This window comes from Panulirus ornatus, chromosome 5 (assembly GCF_036320965.1).
Source record: "Panulirus ornatus isolate Po-2019 chromosome 5, ASM3632096v1, whole genome shotgun sequence".
NCBI classification, from domain to species: Eukaryota; Metazoa; Arthropoda; class Malacostraca; order Decapoda; family Palinuridae; genus Panulirus; species Panulirus ornatus.
Genome location: NC_092228.1, coordinates 23,561,895 through 23,586,209, shown reverse-complemented (window position 1 = coordinate 23,586,209; position 24,315 = coordinate 23,561,895). Strand labels below are relative to the sequence as shown.

The 24,315-nt window shown below is 45.2% G+C and overlaps 1 protein-coding gene across 1 annotated transcript in view; it reads left to right on the top strand.

The window, feature by feature from the left end:
- Window positions 1–24,315, top strand: part of LOC139746780 (probable glutamate receptor) — a 93,313-nt gene that overhangs the window by 33,125 nt on the left and 35,873 nt on the right. Inside the window, exon 5 of the mRNA XM_071658322.1 lies at window positions 13,217–13,526. Within this exon, the coding sequence (XP_071514423.1) occupies window positions 13,217–13,526 (310 nt within the window). The remainder of the gene's footprint in view (window positions 1–13,216; window positions 13,527–24,315) is intronic.

Genomic DNA, 24,315 nt, shown 5'->3' with positions numbered 1-24,315 from the left:
ATATGTATACATATATATATATATATATATATATATATATATATATATATATATATATATATATATATATATATATATATATATATATATATATATTTTTTTTTTTTTTTGTCGCTGTCTCCCGCGTTTGCGAGGTAGCGCAAGGAAACAGATGAAAGAAATGGCCCAACCCACCCCCATACACATGCCTTGATTCAATCCACTGACAGCACGTCAACCCCGGTATACCACATCGCTCCAATTCACTCTATTCTTTGCCCTCCTTTCACCCTCCTGCATGTTCAGGCCCCGATCACACAAAATCTTTTTCACTCCATCTTTCCACCTCCAATTTGGTCTCCCTCTTCTCCTCGTTCCCTCCACCTCCGACACATATATCCTCTTGGTCAATCTTTCCTCACTCATTCTCTCCATGTGACCAAACCATTTCAAAACACCCTCTTCTGCTCTCTCAACCACGCTCTTTTTATTTCCACACATCTCTCTTACCCTTACGTTACTTACTCGATCAAACCACCTCACACCACACATTGTCCTCAAACATCTCATTTCCAGCACATCCATCCTCCTGCGCACAACTCTATCCATAGTCCACGCCTCGCAACCATACAACATTGTTGGAACCACTATTCCTTCAAACATACCCATTTTTGCTTTCCGAGATAATGTTCTCGACTTCCACACATTCTTCAAGGCTCCCAGAATTTTCGCCCCCTCCCCCACCCTATGATCCACTTCCGCTTCCATGGTTCCATCCGCTGCCAGATCCACTCCCAGATATCTAAAACACTTCACTTCCTCCAGTTTTTCTCCATTTAAACTCACCTCACAATTGAATTGACCCTCAACCCTACTGTACCTAATAACCTTGCTCTTATTCACATTTACTCTTAAAATTCTTCTTTCACACACTTTACCAAACTCAGTCACCAGCTTCTGCAGTTTCTCACATGAATCAGCCACCAGCGCTATATCATCAGCGAACAACAACTGACTCACTTCCCAAGCTCTCTCATCCCCAACAGACTTCATACTTGCCCCTCTTTCCAAAACTCTTGCATTCACCTCCCTAACAACCCCATCCATAAAGAAATTAAACAACCATGGAGACATCACACACCCCTCCCGCAAACCTACATTCACTGAGAACCAATCACTTTCCTCTCTTCCTACACGTACACATGCCTTACATCCTCGATAAAAACTTTTCACTGCTTCTAACAACTTGCCTCCCACACCATATATTCTTAATACCTTCCACAGAGCATCTCTATCAACTCTATCATATGCCTTCTCCAGATCCATGAATTCTACGTACAAATCCATTTGCTTTTCTAAATATTTCTCACATACATTCTTCAAAGCAAACACCTGATCCACACATCCTCTACCACTTCTGAAACTACACTGCTCTTCCCCAATCTTATGCTCTGTACATGCCTTCACCCTCTCAATCAATACCCTCCCATATAATTTGCCAGGAATACTCAACAAACTTATACCTCTGTAATTTGAGCACTCACTCTTATCCCCTTTGCCTTTGTACAATGGCACTATGCACGCATTCCGCCAATCCTCAGGCACCTCACCATGAGTCATACATACATTAAATAACCTTACCAACCAGTCAACAATACAGTCACCCCCTTTTTTTAATAAATTCCACTGCAATACCATCCAAACCTGCTGCCTTGCCGGCTTTCATCTTCCGCAAAGCTTTTACTACCTCTTCTCTGTTTACCAACTCATTTTCCCTAACCCTCGCACTTTGCACACCACCTCGACCAAAACACCCTATATCTGCCCCTCTATCATCAAACACATTCAACAAACCTTCAAAATACTCACTCCATCTCCTTCTCACATCACCACTACTTGTTATCACCTCCCCATTTGCGCCCTTCACTGAAGTTCCCATTTGCTCCCTTGTCTTACGCACTTTATTTACCTCCTTCCAGAACATCTTTTTATTCTCCCTAAAATTTAATGATATAAAATATAAAAGTATAAAATATGAAATTTAATATATATATATATATATATATATATATATATATATATATATATATATATATATATATATATATATATATATATATATATATATATATATATATATATATATTTTATCCCTGGGGATAGGGGAGAAAGAATACTTCCCACGTATTCCCTGCGTGTCGTACAAGGCGACTAAAAGGGGATGGAGCGGGTGGCTGGAAATCCTCCCCTCTCGTTCTTTTTTAGTTTTCCAAAAGAAGGAACAGAGAAGGGGGCCAGGTAAGGATTTTCCCTCTAAGGCCCAGTCCTCTGTTCTTAACGCTACCTCGCAAACGCGGGAAATGGCGAATCGTATGAAAAAGAAAATAAATATATATATATATTTATTTCTATTTATTTATTTTGCTTTGTCGCTGTCTCCCGCGTTAGCGAGGTAGCGCAAGGAAACAGATATGAGAATGGCCCAACCCACCCACATACACATGTATATACATACACGTCCACACACGCAAATATACATACCTATACATCTCAATGTACACAAATATATACACACACAGACATATACATATACACAATATACATATACATGTATACAATTCATACTGTCTGCCTTTATTTATTCCCAACGCCACCCCGCCACATATGGAATAACATCCCCCTCCCCCCTCATGTGTGCGAGGTAGCGCTAGGAAAAGACAACAAAGCCTCCATTCGTTCACACTCAGTCTCTAGCTGTCATGTAATAATGCACCGAAACCAATGCTCCCTTTCCACACCCAGGCCCTAGAACTTTCCATGGTATACCCCAGACGCTTCACATGCCCTGGTTCAATCCATTCACAGCACTTCGACCCCGGTATACAACATCGTTCCAATTCATTCTATTCCTTGCACACCTTTCACCATCCTGCATGTTTACGCCCCGATAACTTAAAATCTTTTTCACTCCATCTTTCTACCTCCAATTTGGTCTCCCACTTCTCCTCGTTCCCTCCACCTCTGACACATATATCCTCTTAGTCAATATTTCCTCACTCATTCTCTCATTGTGACCAAACCATTTCAAAACACGCTCTTCTGCTCTCTCAGCCACACTCTTTTTATTTCCATACATCTCTCTTACCCTTACATTACTTACTCGATCAAACCACCTCACACCACACATTGTCCTCAAACATCTCATTTCCAACACATCCACCTTCCTACGCACAACTCTATCCATAGCCCACGCCTCGCAACCATACATCATTGTTGGAACAACTATTCCTTCAAACATTCCCATTTTTGCTTTCCGAGATAATGTTCTCGAATTCCAAACATTCTTCAAGGCTCCCAGAATTTTCGCCCCCTCCTCCACCCTATGATTCACTTCCGCTTCCATGCATCCATCCGCTGCCAGACCCACTCCCAGGTATCTAAAACACTTTAATTCCTCCAGTTTTTCTCCATTCAAACTTACCTCCCAATTGACTTGACCCTCAACCCCACTATAACTAATAACCTTGCTCTTTTTCACATTTACACTTAACTTTCTTCTTTCACACACTTTACCAAACTCAGTCACCAGCTTCTGCAGTTTCTCATATGAATCAGCCACCAGCGGTGTATCATCAGCGAACAACAACTGACTCACTTCCCAAGCTCTCTCATCCACAACAGACTGCATACTTGCCCCTCTTTCCAAAACTCTTGCATTCACCTCCCTAACAACCCCATCCATAAACAAATTAAACAACTATGGAGACATCACACACCCCGGCCGCAAACCTACGTTCACTGAGAACCAATCACTTTCCTCTCTTCCTACACGTACACATGCCTTACATCCTCGATATAAACTTTTCACTGCTTCTAACAACGTGCTTCCCACACCATATATTCTTAATAACTTCCACAGAGCATCTCTATCAACTCTATCATACGCCTTCTCCAGATCCATAAATGCTATATACAAATCCATTTGCTTTTCCAAGTATTTCTCACATACATTCCTCAAAGCAAACACCTGATCCACACATCCTCTACCACTTCTGAAACCACACTGCTCTTCCCCAATCTGATGCTCTGTACATGCCATCATCCTGTCAATCAATACCCTCGCATATAATTTACCAGGAATACTCAACAAACTTATACCTCTGTAATTTGAGCACTCACTCTTATCCCCTTTGCCTTTGTACAATGGCACGATGCACGCATACCGCCAATCCTCAGGCACCTCACCATGAATCATACATAAATTAAATAACATTACCAAACAGTCAAGAATGTAGTCATCCCCTTTTTAATAAATTCCACTGCAATACCATCCAAACCTGCTGCCTTGCCAGCTTTCATCTTCCGCAAAGCTTTTACTACCTCTTCTCTATTTACCAAATCATTTTCCCAAACCCTCTCTCTTTGAACACCACCTCGGCCAAAACACCCTATACCTTTGATTTGGCTGGAAATCCTCCCCTCTCGTTTTTTTTTTAACTTTCCAAAAGAAGGAAAAGAGAAGGGGGCCAGGTGAGGATATTCCCTAAAAGGCCCAGTCCTCTGTTCTAAATGCTACCTCGCTAACATGGGAAATGGCGAATAGTTTGAAAAAAAGAAGGTATTAAGAATATATGGTGTGGTAGGCAAGTTTTTAGAAGCAGTGAAAAGTTTTTATCGAGGATATAAGGCATGTGTCCGTGTAGGAGGAGAGGAAAGTGATTGGTTCTCAGTGAATGTAGGTGTGCGGGAGGGGTGTGTGATGTCTCCATGGTTGTTTAATTTGTTTATGGATGGGGTTGTTAGGGAGGTGAATGCAAGAGTTTTGGAAAGAGCGGCAAGTATGAAGTCTGTTGTGGATGAGAGAGCTTGAGAAGTGAGTCAGTTGTTGTTCGCTGATGATACAGCGCTGGTGGCTGATTCATGTGAGAAATTACAGAAGCTGGTGACTGAGTTTGGTAAAGTGTGTGAAAGAAGAAAGTTAAGAGTAAATGTGAATAAGAGCAAGGTTATTAGGTACAGTATGGTTGAGGGTCAAGTCAATTGGGAGGTAAGTTTGAATGAAGAAAAACTGGAGGAAATAAAGTGTTTTAGATATCTGGGAGTGGATCTGGCAGCGGATGGAACCATGGAAGCGGAAGTGGATCATATGGTGGGGGAGGATGCGAAAATCCTGAAGCCTTGAAGAATGTGTGGAAGTCGAGAACATTATCCCGGAAAGCAAAAATGGGTATGTTTGAAGGAATAGTGGTTCCAACAATTTTGTATGGTTGTGAGGCGTGGGCTATGGTTAGAGTAGTGCGCAGGAGGGTGGATGTGCTGGAAATGAGATGTTTGAGGACAATGTGTGGTGTGAGGTGGTTTGATCGAGTAAGTAACGTAAGGGTAAGAGAGATGTGTGGAAATAAAAAGAGCGTGGTTGAGAGAGCAGAAGAGGGTGTTTTGAAATGGTTTGGGCACATGGAGAGAATGAGTGAGGAAAGATTGACCAAGAGGATATATGTGTCGGAGGTGGAGGGAACGAGGAGAAGTGGGAGACCAAATTGGAGGTGGAAAGATGGAGTGAAAAAGATTTTGTGTGATCGGGGCCTGAACATGCAGGAGGGTGAAAGGAGGGCAAGGAATAGAGTGAATTGGATCGATGTGGTATACCGGGGTTGACGTGTTGTCAGTGGATTGAATCAGGGCATGTGAAGCGTCTGGGGTAAACCATGGAAAGCTGTGTAGGTATGTATATTTGCGTGTTTGGACGTGTATGTATATACATGTGTATGGGGGTGGGTTGGGCTATTTCATTCTTCTGTTTCCTTGCGCTACCTCGCAAACGCGGGAGACAGCGACAAAGAAAAAAAAAAAAAAAATATATATATATATATATATATATATATATATATATATATATATATATATATACACATATAGTGTATATAGTGATGGGTGATTTGAATGCAAAGGTGAGTAATGTGGCAGTTGAGGGAATAATTGGTATGCATGGGGTGTTCAGTGTTGTAAATGGAAATGGTGAAGAGCTTGTAGATTTATGTGCTGAAAAAGGACTGATGATTGGGAATACCTGGTTTAAAAAGCGAGATATACATAAGTATACTTATGTAAGTAGGAGAGATGGCCAGAGAGCGTTATTGGATTACGTGTTAATTGACAGGCGTGCGAAAGAGAGACTTTTGGATGTCAATGTGCTGAGAGGTGCAACTGGAGGGATGTCTGATCATTATCTTGTGGAGGCTAAGGTGAAGATTAATATGGGTTTTCAGAAAAGAAGAGTGAATGTTGGGGTGAAGAAGGTGGTGAGAGTAAGTGAGCTTGGGAAGGAGACCTGTGTGAAGAAGTATCAGGAGAGACTGTGTACAGAATGGAAAAAGGTGAGAACAATGGAAGTAAGGGGAGTGGGGGAGGAATGGGATGTATTTAGGGAATCAGTGATGGATTGCGCAAAAGATGCTTGTGGCATGAGAAGAGTGGGAGGTGGGCTGTTTAGAATGGGTAGTGAGTGGTGGGATGAAGAAGTAAGAGTATTAGTGAAAGAGAAGAGAGAGGCATTCGGACGATTTTTGCAGGGAAAAAAAAAATGCAATTGAGTGGGAGAAGTATAAAAGAAAGAGACAGGAGGTCAAGAGAAAGGTGCAAGAGGTGAAAAAAAGGGCAAATGAGAGTTGGGGTGAGAGAGTATCATTAAATTTTAGGGAGAATAAAAAGATGTTCTGGAAGGAGGTAAATAGGGTGCGTAAGACAAGGGAGCAAATGGGAACTTCAGTGAAGGGCGTAAATGGGGAGGTGATAACAAGTAGTGGTGATGTGAGAGGAGATGGAATGAGTATTTTGAAGGTTTGTTGAATGTGTCTGATGACAGAGTGGCAGATATAGGGTGTTTGGGTCGAGGTGGTGTGCAAAGTGAGAGGGTTAGGGAAAATGATTTGGTAAACAGAGAAGAGGTAGTAAAAGCTTTGCGGAAGATGAAAGCCGGCAAGGCAGCAGGTTTGGATGGTATTGCAGTGGAATTTATTAAAAAAGGGGGTGACTGTATTGTTGACTGGTTGGTAAGGTTATTTAATGTATGTATGACTCATGGTGAGGTGCCTGAGGATTGGCGGAATGCGTGCATAGTGCCATTGTACAAAGGCAAAGGGGATAAGAGTGAGTGCTCAAATTACAGAGGTATAAGTTTGTTGAGTGTTCCTGGTAAATTATATGGGAGGGTATTGATTGAGAGGGTGAAGGCATGTACAGAGCATCAGATTGGGGAAGAGCAGTGTGGTTTCAGAAGTGGTAGAGGATGTGTGGATCAGGTGTTTGCTTTGAAGAATGTATGTGAGAAATACTTAGAAAAGCAAATGGATTTGTATGTAGCATTTATGGATCTGGAGAAGGCATATGATAGAGTTGATAGAGATGCTCTGTGGAAGGTATTAAGAATATATGGTGTGGGAGGCAAGTTGTTAGAAGCAGTGAAAAGTTTATATCGAGGATGTAAGGCATGTGTACGTGTAGGAAGAGAGGAAAGTGATTGGTTCTCAGTGAATGTAGGTTTGCGGCAGGGGTGTGTGATGTCTCCATGGTTGTTTAATTTGTTTATGGATGGGGTTGTTAGGGAGGTAAATGCAAGAGTCTTGGAAAGAGGGGCAAGTATGGAGTCTGTTGGGGATGAGAGAGCTTGGGAAGTGAGTCAGTTGTTGTTCGCTGATGATACAGCGCTGGTGGCGGATTCATGTGAGAAACTGCAGAAGCTGGTGACGGAGTTTGGTAAAGTGTGTGGAAGAAGAAAGTTAAGAGTAAATGTGAACAAGAGCAAGGTTATTAGGTACAGTAGGGTTGAGGGTCAAGTCAATTGGGAGGTGAGTTTGAATGGAGAAAAACTGGAGGAAGTGAAGTGTTTTAGATATTTGGGAGTGGATCTGTCAGCGGATGGAACCATGGAAGCGGAAGTGGATCATAGGGTGGGGGAGGGGGCGAAAATTTTGGGAGACTTGAAAAATGTGTGGAAGTCGAGAACATTATCCCGGAAAGCAAAAATGGGTATGTTTGAAGGAATAGTAGTTCCAACAATGTTGTATGGTTGCGATGCGTGGGCTATGGATAGAGTTGTGCGCAGGAGGATGGATGTGCTGGAAATGAGATGTTTGAGGACAATGTGTGGTGTGAGGTGGTTTGATCGAGTAAGTAACGTAAGGGTAAGAGAGATGTGTGGAAATAAAAAGAGCGTGGTTGAGAGAGCAGAAGAGGGTGTTTTGAAATGGTTTGGGCACATGGAGAGAATGAGTGAGGAAAGATTGACCAAGAGGATATATGTGTCGGAGGTGGAGGGAACGAGGAGAAGAGGGAGACCAAATTGGAGGTGGAAAGATGGAGTGAAAAGGATTTTGTGTGATCGGGGCCTGAACATGCAGGAGGGTGAAAGGAGGGCAAGGAATAGAGTGAATTGGAGCGATGTGGTACACAGGGGTTGACGTGCTGTCAGTGGATTGAATCAAGGCATGTGAAGCGTCCGGGGTAAACCAAGGAAAGCTGTGTAGGTATGTATATTTGCGTGTGTGGACGTGTGTCTGTACATGTGTATGGGGGGGGGTTGGGCCATTTCTTTTCGTCTGTTTCCTTGCGCTACCTCGCAAACGCGGGAGACAGCGACAAAGTATAAAAAAAAAACAAAAAAAAAAGATATTTATATATATATATATATATATATATATATATATATATATATATATATATATATATATATATATATATATATATATATATATATATATACATATATATATATATATATATATATATATATATATATATATATATATATATATATACAATATACATATTTATTATGCTTTGTTGCTCTCTCCCGCGCTAGAGAGGTAGCCCAAGGAAATGGCCCAACCCACCAACATACACATGTCTATACATACACGTCCACACACGCAAATATACATACCTATACATCTCAACATATACATATATATACACACAGAGACATATGTATATATATATATATATATATATATATATATATATATATATATATATATATATATATATATATATATATATATATATATATATATATATATATATATATATATATATACATGTACATAATTCATATTGTCTGCCTTTATTATTTTCTATCACCACCCCACCACACATGAAATAACAACCCCCTTCCCACTCATGTGTGCGGGGTAACGCTAGGAAGACAACAAAAGCCACATTGGTTCACACTTAGTCTCGAGCTGTCATGTAATAATGCACCGAAACCACATATCCCTTTTCACATCCAGGCCCCACAGAACTTTCCATGCCCTAGTTCAATTCTTTGACAGCACGTCGACCCCAGTATACCACATCGTTCCAATTCACTGTATTCTTTGCACGCCTTTCATCCTCCTGCATGTTCAGGCCCCGATCACTCAAAATCTTTTTCACTCCATCTTTCCACCTCCAATTTGGTCTCCCTCTTCCCCTCCCTCCCATCACCTCTAACACATATATCCTCTTTGTCAGTCTGTCCTCACTCATTCTCTCCATGTGACCAAACCATTTCAAAACACCCTCTTCGGCTCTCTCAACCACACTCTTTTTATTACCACATATCTCTCTTACCCTATTATTACTTACTCGATCAAACCACCTCACACCACAGATTGTCCTCAAACTTCCCATTTCCAGCACATCCACCCTCCTGCGCACAACTCTATCCATAGCCCACGCCTCGCAACCATACAACATTGTTGGAACCACTATTCCTTCAAACATACTCATTTTTGCTTTCCGAGATAATGTTCTCGACTTCCACACATTCTTCAAGGCTTCCAGAACATTCGCCCCCTCCCCCACCCTATGATTCACCTGCGCTTCCATGGCTCCATCCGCTGCCAAATCCACTCCCAGATATCTAAAACACTTTATTTCCTCCAGTTTTTCTCCATTCAAACTTACTTCCCATTTCATTTGACCCTCAACCCTATTGTACCTAATGACCTTGCTCATATTCACATTTACTCTCAACTTTCTTCTTTCACACACTTTACCAAACTCATTCACCAACTTTTGCAGTTTCTCACATGAATCAGCCACCAGCGCTGTATCATCAGCGAACAACAGCTAACTCACTTCCCAAGCTTCCTCAACTACAACAGACTTCATACATGACCGTCTTTCCAAAACTCTTGCATTCACCTCCCTAACAACCTCATCCATAAGCAAATTAAACAACCACTGAGACATCACACACCCCTGCCGCAAACCTACATTCACTGAAAACCAATCACTCTCCTCTCTTCCTACACGCACACATACCTTACATCATCGATAAAAACTTTTCACTGCTTCTAACAACTTGCCTCCCACAACATATATTCTTGATACCTTCCATGGAGCATCTCTATCAACTCTATCATATGCCTTCTCGAGATCCATGAATGCTACACACAAATCCATTTGCTTTTCTAAGTATTTCTCACATATATTCTTCAAAGCAAATACCTGATCCACACATCCTCTACCACTTCTGAAAACCACACCATTCTTCCCCAATCTAATGCTCTGTACATGCCTTCACCCTCTCAATCAATACCCTACCATATAATTTCCCAAGAATACTCAACAAACTTATTCCTCTGTAATGTGAACACTCACATTTATCCCCTTTGCCTTTGTACAATGGCACTATGCACTCATTCCGCCTATCCTCAGGCACCACACCATGAATCATACATACATTAAATAACCTTACCAACCAGTCAAAAATACAGTCACCCCCTTTTTTAATATATTCCGCTGCAATACCATCAAAACCCGCTGCCTTGCCGGCTTTCATCTTCCGCAAAGATTTTACTACCTCTTCTCTGTTTTTCAAATCATCCTCCCTAACCCTCTCACTTTGCACAGCACCTCAACCAAAACACCCTATATCTGCTACTCTATTATGAAACACATTCAACAAACCTTCAAAATACTCACTCCATCTAATTCTCACATCACCACTACTTGTTATCACCTCTCCATTTGCCCCCTTCACTGAAGTTCCCATTTGTTCCCTTGTCTTTCGCACTTTATTTACCTCCTTCCAAAACATATTTTTATTCTCCCTAAAATTCAATGATACTCTCTCACCCCAACTCTTGTTTGCCCCTTATTTTCCCCTCTCGCACCTTTCTCTTGACTTCCTCCCTCTTTCTTTTATACATCTCGCACTCATTTGCATTAGTTCACTGCAAAAATCGTCCAAATGTCTCTCTCTTCTCTTTCACTAATAATCTTACTTCTTCATCCCACCACTCACTAGCCTTTCTAATCTGGCCAAATCCCAAGTTTCTCATGCCACAAGCATCTTTTGCGCAAGCTGTCACTGCTTCTCTATATACATCCCATTCCTCCCCCTCTCCCCTTACCTCTTTTGTTCTCACCATTTTCCATTCTGTACTCAGTCTCTACTGGTACTTCCTCACACAAGCCTCCTTCCCAAGGTCACTTACTCTCACCTCTCTCTTCAACCAAACATTTTCTCTTTTTTTCTGAAAACCTCTACAAATCTTCACCTTCGCCTCCACAAGATAATGATCAGACATCCCTCCAGTTGCACCTCTCAGCACATCAACATCCAACAGTCTCTCTTTTGCGCGCCTATCAATCAACACGTAATCTAATAACGCTCTCTGGGTATCTCTCCTACTTACATACGTATACTTATGTATATCTCTCTTTTTAAACCTGGTATTCCCAATCACCAGACCTTTTTCAGCACATAAATCTACAAGCTCTTCACTATTTCCATTTACAACACTGAACACCCCTTGTATACCAGTTATTCCCTCAACTGCCCCATTACTCACATTTGCATTCAAATCTCCCATCACTATAACCCGGTCTCGTGCATCAAAACCAGTAACACACTCATTCAGCTGATCCCAAAACACTTGCCTCCCATGATCTTTCTTCTCGTCTCCATATATTTATATATTCATATATATATATTTATCTTTATTTTTACTATACTTCGTCGCTGTCTCCCGCGTTAGCGAGGTAGCGCAAGGAAACAGGCGAAAGAGAGGCCCAACCAACCCACATACACATGTGTATACATACATGTCCACCGACACACATATGCATACCTATACATTTCAACATATACATATATATATATATATATATATATATATATATATATATATATATATATATATATATATATATACAAATGTATATAATTCATACTTGCCTTTATTCCTTTCCGTTGCCACCCCGCCACACATGAAATGACAAACCCCTCCCCCCGCATGCGGCTAGGTAGTGCTATGATAAGTCAAGAAAGGCTACATTTGCTCAAGCTCAGTCTCTAGCTGTCATCTATAATGCACCAAAACCACAGCTCCCTTTCCACATCAAGGCCTCACAAAACTTTCCATGGCTTACTGCAGACGCATCACATGCCCTGGATTAATTCATTGACAGCACGTCGACCACGGTATGCCTCATGGTTCCAATTCACTCTATTCCTTGCACGCCTTTCACCCTGCTGCATGTTCAGGCCCCGATGGCTCAAAATATTTTTCACTCCATCTATCCACCTCCAGTTTGATCTCCCACATCTTCTCATTCCCTCTACCTCTGAAAAATATATCATCTTTGTCAATCTTTATTCACTCATTCTCTCCATATGACCAAACCATTTCAAAACACCCTTCTCGGCTCTCTCAACCACACTCTTTTTATTACTACACATATCTCTTACCCTTTCATTACTTACTCGATCAAACCACGTCACACCACTTATTGTCCTCAAATACATCAATTCCAACACATCCACCCTCCTCCGCACAACTCTATTTATAGCCCACGCCTCGCATCCATACAACATTGTTGAAACCACTATTCCTTCAAACATGCCCATTTTTGCTTTCCGAGATAAAGGTCTCGCCTTCTACACATTTTTCAACACTCAGAACTCTCGCCCCCTCCCCCACCTTGCGACTCACTTCCGCTTCCATGGGTCCATCCCATAGAAAGTTAAAATACAAGGACGGAGGGTTCCAGCCCCCCGTTCCCGTCCTCTTCAGTCGCCTTCTACGACACGTGAGAAATGCGTGGGAAGTATTCTTTCTCCCCTATTCTCTTAAAAAAGAAGATACATGTTTTCAAAATGCACTTGAATTATTGTGATTTCAAATGGAAACATCTGTGAAAGACATTATGAAAACATTGTCTGTATAAAAATCCTTTTTTCCAGCAGCGGTGGTGAGTTAAGGAACCTGCAGTCTTTAAGCTTTGCCTGGTACTACGCCTTCGGTATGCACTTTTGTGAGGCTCATACGTCCCTTCCCCGTAGTACCAGCACTCAGGTCTTCGTCTTGTTCCTGTGGCTGTACACCATGATACTGACTATGGTCTACTCCGCTAACCTGAAATCCTTCTTGTTGGTAAAGAAACAACCTACTGTGATGCAGACCTTGCAGGACCTATATGAATCTGGCCTCGAAGTGTCAGCTGGAGTAGAGTTATATAGATATGAATTTGCTATGTCAAGTAATCCTTACCTACAGGTTAGTGAACAAAAATATCTTGAACCATTTCTACAAAACAGGCAAACTCCTAATGGCAATATTCCACATCATAATCACGAGAGCGAGACCCTGATATTTGTTGATATTCTCGAGAGACAGGAACTTTCGTTCATTGCATAATATCACATATTTTCAATAATGTGTCCAAGTAACATCGGTTAGCTGAGATGATTGATACCTACTTTGTTCATCATTCCTGCCTATTCTCCAAACATGAATTGATTCTGTGTTCATGATCTGAGACTACATTTTCGTATCATTAACATCATTTCCTAGCTGATAACCTTTTTCATGTTATTTGATTCATTTTTTCAAAATCTTTTCATCCCCCTCCATCTGTTTATGTGTGTGTGTGTGTGTGTGTGTGTGTGTGTGTGTGTGTGTGTGTGTGTGTAGTGTGTGTGTGTGTCGTGTGGTGTGTGTGTGTGTGTGTGTGTGTGTATGTGTGTGTGTGTGTGTGTGTTACGGAGAGAGAATCTTACACCCCTACTGCTCCGTCTCGTAACCTTGTATATATGTATAATGCTTTCATTTCTGTTTGTGTATAAACACACACACACTCACACCAGCCTCCGTGGTGCAGTGGTTAGCGTTACTAACCGTGAGGCAGCACGGGCCAGCTTGGGTGGTTTCGAATCCTGGGCGTAAAAGTCAGCCTACACCGAACTCAAGTGTTCATCCTTTCTTCTTTGGCTGTTTTGTGTATGTGCGCTCTTACATGATGTACATATTTGGCGGGCCAAGCCACTCTGCTTTCGAACCGTCGTTCGTACAGTCCGGGTACCCACGCAGACTTGGCGTTATCCGGGCCGACCAGTCATGGCACTGTATCGTCTAAACATTAAACCGCGTGTCTCGATATTAAACTGAATGTTTTATATTACTTATGGATCACTTCAGTATTTGTTCAACACTGAACCGCTTCAGTGGTGTCCCAGACAATGCAAAACGTTTTATTTTGGATTCTACCATTCCTGGGGGAGACAAACCAGATCAGCAGAACGCTGTTTCCATCAAACTGCCCTTCTGGGCATCACAGCCGAACCCCACTTCCACATCCGCTAGATAACTGCCGACCAAATATTACTACGTGGTCAGTGCGCTAGATCAAGACACCGCCGGCCGCCTTACCGATTACCTCCGCCAGCCACCAACCGACAATAAAAACGAAGGCATCAAGGCGCTCCTCAGCGACACATTCGATCTCAGCCGCCGCAACAGGACAACAAAACTCCTTCACATGGATGGCCTAGGCGATCATAAACCCTGTTGGACGGACACAAGACTTGCCTCCTCTTCGAACAGGTCTTTCTCGAGCATATGCCAGAGGACATCCGTTGCTCCTCCCGGATGACGATTTCACCAGCCCCCGACGGCTGACAGCCCGTGCTGACGTGGCTTAGCATACAGCAGGGTGGAATCATCATCAACCGGGTGGCGGCTGTGCATCGGCAGGTCATACGGGCGGGCCCGGGTTCCACGGAAGGAGAAGCATCGCCATCGGCCACGAACGTCACCAGCAAGGACAAGTGGTGCTACCACAGAAGGTGGGGCTCCGGGGCCCGCTGTTGCCGACCACCCAGCACACATCCGAGAAACGCCTCGGTCGGCTGTTGTTAGTCGCGACCGCTGCCGGCCATAATCATCCCCTCCTCCACATCTGGAATCGTCATTCGGAGCAGCGTTTTCTCGTTCACACGGGAACGGAGGTTAGTGATTTTCCCCTCGGGCACCGACACTCGTTCCGCAAAGAAGGGGCCTCCCCTGACCGCCGCCAACGGCAGAAACATAAGAGCATACGCTGCCCGCTCGATCCCAATCAACTTCTACTCCTGTCGTTTCAAGTGGTCCTTTACCATCGCCAACGGCTGTCACAACCCATGCTGGGCGCCGACTTCTTAAGGGTGCACTCCCACCTGGTCGACGTGAAAGGGCAACGTCTCGTTAATTGACTACGCCCAGCTTCGGTTCAGTGATCTTCTCCGAGAACGATTGCTGCAGGATCTTGGCCCAAAGATGAGTTCCACAAGATGGAGGAAATGGGCATTGTACGTTGCTCTTTCCCGGTCCACTGCCGGCGGACGCGAGCTGGTTCCCGTTACCGGGTAAGTAGTGGTATTTCACTGTCGGCTGTCGGAAACGGCCTCTCACTTATGCTACACCTCTAATATCTCCCCACAATATCAGGCTAGAGTCAAACTCAAACAGGGTCTTCTTTCTCCGCTATTTGGCGCAGGCCCGTTCTCCTGCCTGTGGGTTCGCTAGACAGTACATAAGGACAGTGTGAATCTCGTTAATCCATTCATGCGCGTCACTAAATAGATGACGAGGCATTTGACTAGATTCTCTTCATCGATTCCCAAATAGTGATGGGACGTGCTGGAAAGGCTAACTACAAACTATTGCGCTTATTTTTTGATCATATGGGAGTTGTCAGTAAGTGACCTACACTACATGTAGATAGTGAAAGAAGTTGATAATTGAAGGAAGGAATGTATGGACACATCAAGAGGAAGAAGGTAGATCAGACTGCTGATGACATAGATAGAAGTAAGTTGAGAGGCGGCAGTTATACGATGGTTCGAACATACGCTTACCTTACTGACTGACACAGTAGAACCCCCAGCACCGTTCACGTTCCAGTGCGGCCTGTCGTACGGGAGTAGCAGACGAACCCGGCCAAGGCGTCCACCGCTCGCTACGACAACCCGCCCTCAGGAACTGGTACCTGCCCTTGCAGCTTCGGGAGAGCAGCCTAATCCCGCTCACCCACAAGCGCACAAAGGGTGAACCAGCTCCACCAGCCCGACGGCCGACACCAGATTTACAAGGCAGGCACGATTGTTAACCTGTGTTCTTGGACCACATTCTGTAAATGGAGTGGGTCCAGGTTAGGGCTTTTACTGAGCACACCTCTATGTCCCAGTAAGTAAGCCCTAACCCTCTGAGAGCACTCGCACTTTCGTGGCACCATGCGCCACGCCAATTTAAATTGGCAGATGTCACATGCACGCTGCATTTCCCGGTGAAATTCCATACGCCCATAAGGACTTATGTGTTGGTGTGCAGCTGAAAGCGCGAAATGGACTTCAGAGACTTGGGTGTCAATAATAAAAGACTCTGTACCTTTGGAAGCCACGATGTCCGGCTTCCTAAAGGACCCCACAATTGGAATGCGAGGCTCACAGGACAGTTCGTACCCCCTCTGCCTCAATCGTCCGGCCAAATAGGCACTGATGTTGTCGTGCCTCTTTACCCTCCCACCTTGGGTACGTGGGCACATCTGAGCGATATGCCCAAGCGTACCGGGCTTGCGACATGTGTCACAGAGGCCGTTGGTCTCGGGCCGGCCTCTGGAAGCCCTGGCGGGGCTGGGTAAAGCGCCAATCCTCACTTGGACGGCCTTCACATAATCAGACCCAGACAGGAAGCTGTTCACACTGTTTACCCATCTACTGATCTGAGGCACGGTAGTAGATGGAGCGAGACCCGCACCGTCAACGGCTCTGATCTGATCAGCCCTCCATAAGCGATGGCGTTCGAGTTTATTACTCGCCTGCCGACCAACAATGCAAGCGGGTGCAGCCCAGCACTGTAGCTTGCTCAGCACTGCAGGCGCCCTGAATCACCGGGTCGGTCGAGGTGAGCAATTTGTCAAACCTGGTTTGTTTATCTAGTAGGACGGTTGAGACAAAATCTGGTATACCAAGCCCACCATCTCCTACTGCCGAGTGGAAGTAAGCACAGGGAACGTCATGGGCTAGACGGAGCCAGCGGCGAACCGCGACTTGAGACTCTCACTTGTCTGTCCATGCGTGCTAAGCTGTGTCTTATACACTTCCCCCAGCACCAAGCGATGCATGAGCTTTGGCACTAGGTGTCTTACGAGCAATGCAATCCACTGTTGAGGTTTTAAAGGGGCTCTGATGATGTTACGGAGCCCCTCTTCTAGCAGGGCACCGTAGGATTTATGCCTTTCTCCCACTCCGACAAGAATGCCAAGGTACTTATAGTCGTCCTCAGTGCTCATGGAGCCTATAGCGCTACTAAAGACTTGAAACGTCCTACTTTTGTTGACGTACCAAGTCTTGCGCTTGCCGTCGACCTCCATGCTGAGGGAACGACACTTTCCCGAGTTTACTCGAGGTCCACTCCCCGCATGAGTCTCTGCCATAATGTTAATTGCCTGTTGCAGACCAGTCGGCGTCTTCGCCACCAAAACCAGGACGTCGGCAAATGCCAGTGCTACACCTTTTGGTCTCTGAATCCAATTCCTACACCAGATTCCTTAACCATCCCTTGCAACTCCCTCGTCAATTACAAGGTTGAAAAGGATAGGTGATAACGGATCACCCTGTTTGACCCTTGACCCAACGAGTCATATCAATTCTTTCCGATATCTCGCCGCTGCCTTCAATATGAGTAAAGGCTCGGTCATGCGTCGATGTAATACATGCCCTGATGAGAGCAGGAATGTCCTTCCGCGACATATCATCGCGATAGACCTGTAATCCTCGAGTTCTCTTGGATTTGGTTCCTGAGGAATCAGCACTGTACGATTTGCCTTGAATGGTTCTGGCAACGATGACGTGGCAAGCCACAGGTTATACATTTTGCAAAGAATTCTTGGAGGAATGGACTTCAACAAACGAGTCTGCATTCCGATAGGACCAGGGGCAGATGTTTTTGTGGCTTTGAGGTGGTGTGCTGTCTCACTTACGGTAATAACCTCTGCTAGTTGTCCGTATTCTGAGTCACAATCGGTAATGACACGCTCATCCGGCTCAGATGGGCGAGAGAAGAGGGCTCCCCAAAAGGGACAGAGGGTTTCCGGCCCAACCGATGTTGGCGGTACCTCCCAGTCACCTTTTAGGACCAATCCAGCGCCGTTTACCCACGCTTGGTTGAATCCCTTCACTTTGACATTCAGAGCACTGGGAAGAAATCACATTGCATCAACATCCATTACGACCGTCGTAATGCTTTGTTTTAATTAGACAGTCGCATTTCCCCTTCTCGGAGACAGTTTTGAGCTGATTGCTTGGTGCCAGCCGAGGTGGGACTGTAGTGAATTCAAAAAGCAATTGTTACAGCCCGTCAACCCGCAAACGACCAGTTTGGAAGTAGGGAGTCCACAGAACTAAAGCCCAGATACGATGAGAATACGACCACGCAGCCTAGTGTGCTCCACGGAAAGGTCGGAAATACGCCGGTCCGAGCTGGATTCAGATTAGGTTAACAGGAGTACGCCATACAAAATACATAATCCGCCAGAGAACACACTGCCTGCCTGAGTCGACCCTGTCTACATGCATACCAGCATCAGCAGCAGCATTTGTAGTAACAGCAGGAGACAGCAGCAAATCCATCAGCAGTAGTAGTAGTAGTAGTGGCAGCAGCAGCAGCAGCAGCCAGCAGCGGTTATGATGGTAGAAGACCACAAAGCCCAATACCAACTAATCCCCTGGTCAACTGATCTGACTAACATACATACATACATATATACGTACGTACATACAGACGATTTACTTAAGAACTGACACTCTGACGTCGCTACTAACTAGCTAACTGACTGATTGTTACAACTAACAGCAGCAGCAGCACCTTGCGGAGCAGGACAGAAATGCCAATGACGGAAGAAGACTTATCCAACACCACCTCTTTTGCCTTGACCAGTCCTGCACCCAAACCCACGCCTACTTCCTGCACAGGCCCGACTGGCTCAACCCTCAGAGCCAATTCTTGTCCCGAAGTTATAGATCTAACTTGCTGACTTCCCTTGCCTACATTAATCTGTCGACCAGAGGCTTCTTACCTTGGAGACCAGATGCGAATATTGGTACGCGCTGGCTCGAGACTAGGAGTAGCGGACTTATTGGGAAAAGTCTGCTCTACCTCAGTGATCTCCCTTGCGGTTTCAAGGGCTGGCAGTGGAGCGCGGGACGCCGCAAGAACAGCGGCACTCTACGGCTGTCCGTGTTACAAGCACCCTTTCTTCTGGCGAATGGCTTCCAGGGTCTCGGCGTCCCCGCTTCACATTGATCACCAAAGCGTCTAGGGGCTAGATACCTTGTGGAGACTACCGCCGTCTCAACGAGGTCACAACAGCCGAACGGTATCCTGACCCTCAAATCCAGGACCTCATTGCAAACCTGGATAGTACTAAGATATCATCAAATTCCCGTCTACCCAGGCAACATCCACAGGACGACTCTTATCACCCCGTTCGGCCTCTTTGAGTTCCTTCGCATGCTTTTCGGTCTAAAGAACGCTGCCCAAACTTTCCAACGCCTCATGGACACGGTGGTCCTTTGGCTGGACTTCATGTTCATCTACCTCGACGACAACCTCCTCGCCAGCCGCCCTCGCCAGGAACACCGCACACACCTTCGGTAGCTCTGCTAGAGGCTCAGCGAGTATGGCCTGACCATCAATCTTGCCAAGTGTCAGTTTGGCCTCATCCCCATCAACTTCCTCTGCCACCACATCAACCAACACCAACACGGAGCGGTCCCCCTCTCGACGAAGGTCGAGGCCCATTTTCGTGTTTGCTAAACCGACTACGGATCATGCAACCGCTGTTTAAGGTCCTGGCCAACAAGCCGAAAGAACTTGTTTGGGACGACGCGGCCACGATCGCGTTCGACCAAAGGCAACAATGCTGGTGCAAACACGTGCCAAAGCACCAACAATGCTCACGCGGTCGTGGGCAGAGTGTTGGAACAACAGATCAGCGGTTGCTGACAGCCCCTCGCCTTCTTCAGCCGTCACTCAAGACCAACCGAACAGCGTTTTCGATCAGGAGCACTTCGCTCTCTACCTAGCCATCCGGCATTTCCGCTGCTTTCTCGAGGGCAGGGATTTCACAGTCTTCACCGACCACAAGTCAATCACGTTTGCTTTTGCCAGTGTCCGATCCTTGGTCAGCCGCCAGCAGCGCCACCTGACCTACATCTCAGAATACACGACTTGCATCCAGCACATTTCAGGCAAGAGCAACTAGGTCGCGGACGCGTTGTCCCGCACCGTCATCAACGCCATCCCTAGGATGAAGAGATGCTCGTCAACCTCACCTCCATCACAAGCCTCATGTTGGAGAATGTGCGATGCAGGCCCGCCGACACCACACTCCTCTACCACATGTCTGCGGAATGGCCAAGACCTATCATCCCGCTGCCTGGTGCTGCCGGATTTTCGACGTGGTTCACGGCCTTTTGCACCCTTCATAAGAACAACAAAGGAATTAATGGCAACCAAGTTCATATGGCACGGGTTTTGCAACCAGGTCGACAGTTAAGCCAGAGCGCGCATCCCGTGTCAAACCTCCAAGATTCAGCGACACATCAAGGCACAGCTGCAGAACTTCGCCCTGACAGACCGGCGTTTCGACCGCATCCACGTCGACCTCGTTGGACAGCTGCCACCATCTAGAAGAGCCACCCACTTCTTCACCATCTTGGACAGATTCACAAGATGGCTGGAAGCCGTCCCGTTCTCGGATACCTCCACTGCAACCTGTGCACGTGCCCTCACCCCTCACTGGATAGCCCGCTTTGGCGTACAGGCGGACATCTCCTCCAACAGAGGTGCACAGTTCACCTCCTTGCTGTGATCAGCAGTAGTCCGACTGCTTGGCACTAAGCTTCACCACAAAACGGCCTACCACCCAGTAAAAACGTTCTACCAGGCCATTGCCTAGAAGATCGTTTTCATCGGCACATGAAGGAATCCCTCAAGGCGCAGCTTAAGAGCCCAGGCTGGATGGGCTAATTGCCATTGGTCTTGCTACGTATACGCACCGCCGTAAAGGAGGACCTGTCAGCTTTCTAGGTCGAGCTGGTGTACGGTGCCCTACTTACAGCCCCAGGGGACTTCATCACGGCGGAGCGTGGACATCAAGAGCCACCGATAACTTTGCTCATGTGCCTCCGTCAGAAGATAGGCACACTTTCTCCACTCCCAACGTCCCTAGACGGTCTCAACCACATACATCCCACCCTACCTCAAAAACTGCCAATACGTATTCTTTCACCAAGATTCCCTCCGTACACCACTGCAAAAGCCTTACGTGAGACCTCAACCACATACATCCCACCCTACCTCAAAAACTGCCAATATGTATTCTTTCACCAAGATTCCCTCCGTACACCACTGCAAAGGCCTTACGTGAGACCCTTCAGAATACTGCAAAACAATCTCACGGTTTTCATTATCGACATGGACGGCAGACACAAGACTGTCTCCGTGGACCGTCTTAAGCCGGCACACTTGGACTTTGACCAACCAGTGCAGGTGGTACTACCTCACCGTAAAGGGCATCCACAATCCCGACCAAACCAGCCCTAAACTCAGCCACCTGCAACCCCGCACACAACACAACTTAACCGCTCCAATACTCCGGGAGTTGCGTTTATATGTGTGTTTGTGGGTGGGGATGGGGGTGGGGAAATTATAATGTGCTGAGCAAGCCACTCTGGTTCCGAACCGTACATCATACAGCCCGAGAACCAACACGGACCTGGCGTGATTCAGGCCGACAAGCGGAGTGCGGGGCACAACATTGCAGTCTGCTCCTCAGAGCCAAAGTTATCTGTCGTATCTTCCCCTGGTGTACTAGTTGGCACTGTATCGTCTAAGCATTAAACCTAGTGTCTCAATATCAAACTGAGTATTTTATATAACCTGTAGATCACTTCAGTGTTTGTACATCACTGAATATTTAGAACACGCACACACACACACACACACACACACACACACACACACACACAACGCACACACACACACACACACACACACACACACACACACACACAAATATATATATATATATATATATATATATATATATATATATATATATATATATATATATATATATATATATATATATATATATATATATATATACATGTTTCTATTTTTGTTTTATTTTGCTTTGTCGCTGTCTCCCGCGTTAGCGAGGTAGCGCAAGGAAACAAAGGAAGGAATGGCCCAACCCACCCACATACACATGTATATACAAACACAACCACGCCCACATACCTATATATCTCAATGTATACATATATATACACACACAGACATATACATATATACACATGTACATAATTCATACTGTCTGCCTTTATTCATTCCCATCGCCATCCTGCCACACATAATATAACAGCCCCCTCCCCCCTCATGTGCGCGAGGTAGCGCTAGGAAGACAACAAAGGCCCCATTCGTTCACACTCATTCTCTAGCTGTCATGTAATAATGCACCGAAACGACAGCTCCAATTCCACATCCAGGATCCAGAGAACTTTCCGTGGTATACCCCAGACGCTTCACATGCCCTGGTTCAATCCATTGACAGCACGTCGACCCCGGTATACCACGTCGTTCCAATTCACTCTATTCCTTGCACGCCTTTCACCCTACTGCATGTTCCTGCATGTTCGTTCACACTCAGTCTCTAGCTGTAATGTAATAATGCGCAGAAACCAGAGCTCCCTTTCCACATCAAGGCCTCACAGAGATTTCCATGGTTTACTCCAGACGCTTCACATACCCTGGTTCAATCTATAGACAGCAAGTCGATCCCAGTATACTACATCGATCCAATTCACTCTATTCCTCGCACGCCTTTCACCCTCCTGCATGTTCAGGCCCCGATCACTCAAAATCTTTTTCACTCCATCTTTCCACCTCCAATTTGGTATCCCACCTCTCCTCGTTCCCTCCACCTCTGACACATATATCCTCTTGGTCAATCTTTCCTCACTCATTCTCTCCATGTGACCAAACCATTTCAAAACACCCTCTTCTGCTCTCTCAACCAAACTCTTTTCATGACCACACATCTCTCTCACCCTATCACCACTTACTCGATCAAACCACCTCACACCACATATTGTCCTCAAACATTTCATTTCCAGCACATCCACCCTCCTGCGCATAACTCTATCCATAGCCCACGCCTCGCAACAATACAACATTGTTCGAACCACTATTCCTTCAAACATATCCATTTTTGCTTTCCGAGATAGTGTTCTCGACTTCCACACATTCTTCAAGGCTCCCAGAATTTTTACCCCCTTCCCCACCCTATGATTCACCTGCGCTTCCATGGTTCCATCCGCTGCCAAATCCAATCCCAGATATCTTAAACACTTCACTTCCTCCAGCTTTTCTCCATTCAAACTTACCTCCCAATTGACTTGACCCTCAACCCTACTGTACCTAATAACCTTGCTCTTATTCACATTTACTCTTAACTTTCTTCTTTCACACACTCTACCAAACTTAGTCACCAGCTTCTGCAGTTTCTCACATGAATCAGCCGCCAGCGCTGTATCATCAGCGAACAACAACTGACTCACTTCCCAAGATCTCTCATCCACAACAGACTGCATATTTGCCCCTCTTTCCAAAACGCTTGCATTTACCTACCTAAAATCCCCATCCATAAACAAAGTAAACAACCATGGAGACATCACACACCCCTGCCGCAAACCTACATTCACTGAGAATCAATCACTTTCCTCTCTTCCTACACGTACACATGCCTTACATCCTCGATGAAAATTTTCATTGCTTCTACCAACTTGCCTCCTACACCATGTATTCTTAATACCTTCCACAGAGCATCTCTATCAACTGTATCATATGCCTTTTCGAGGTCCATTAATGCTACATACAAATCCATTTGCTTTTCTAAGTATTTCTCACATACACTCTTCAAAGCAAACACCTGATCCACACATCCTCCACCACTTCTGAAAAC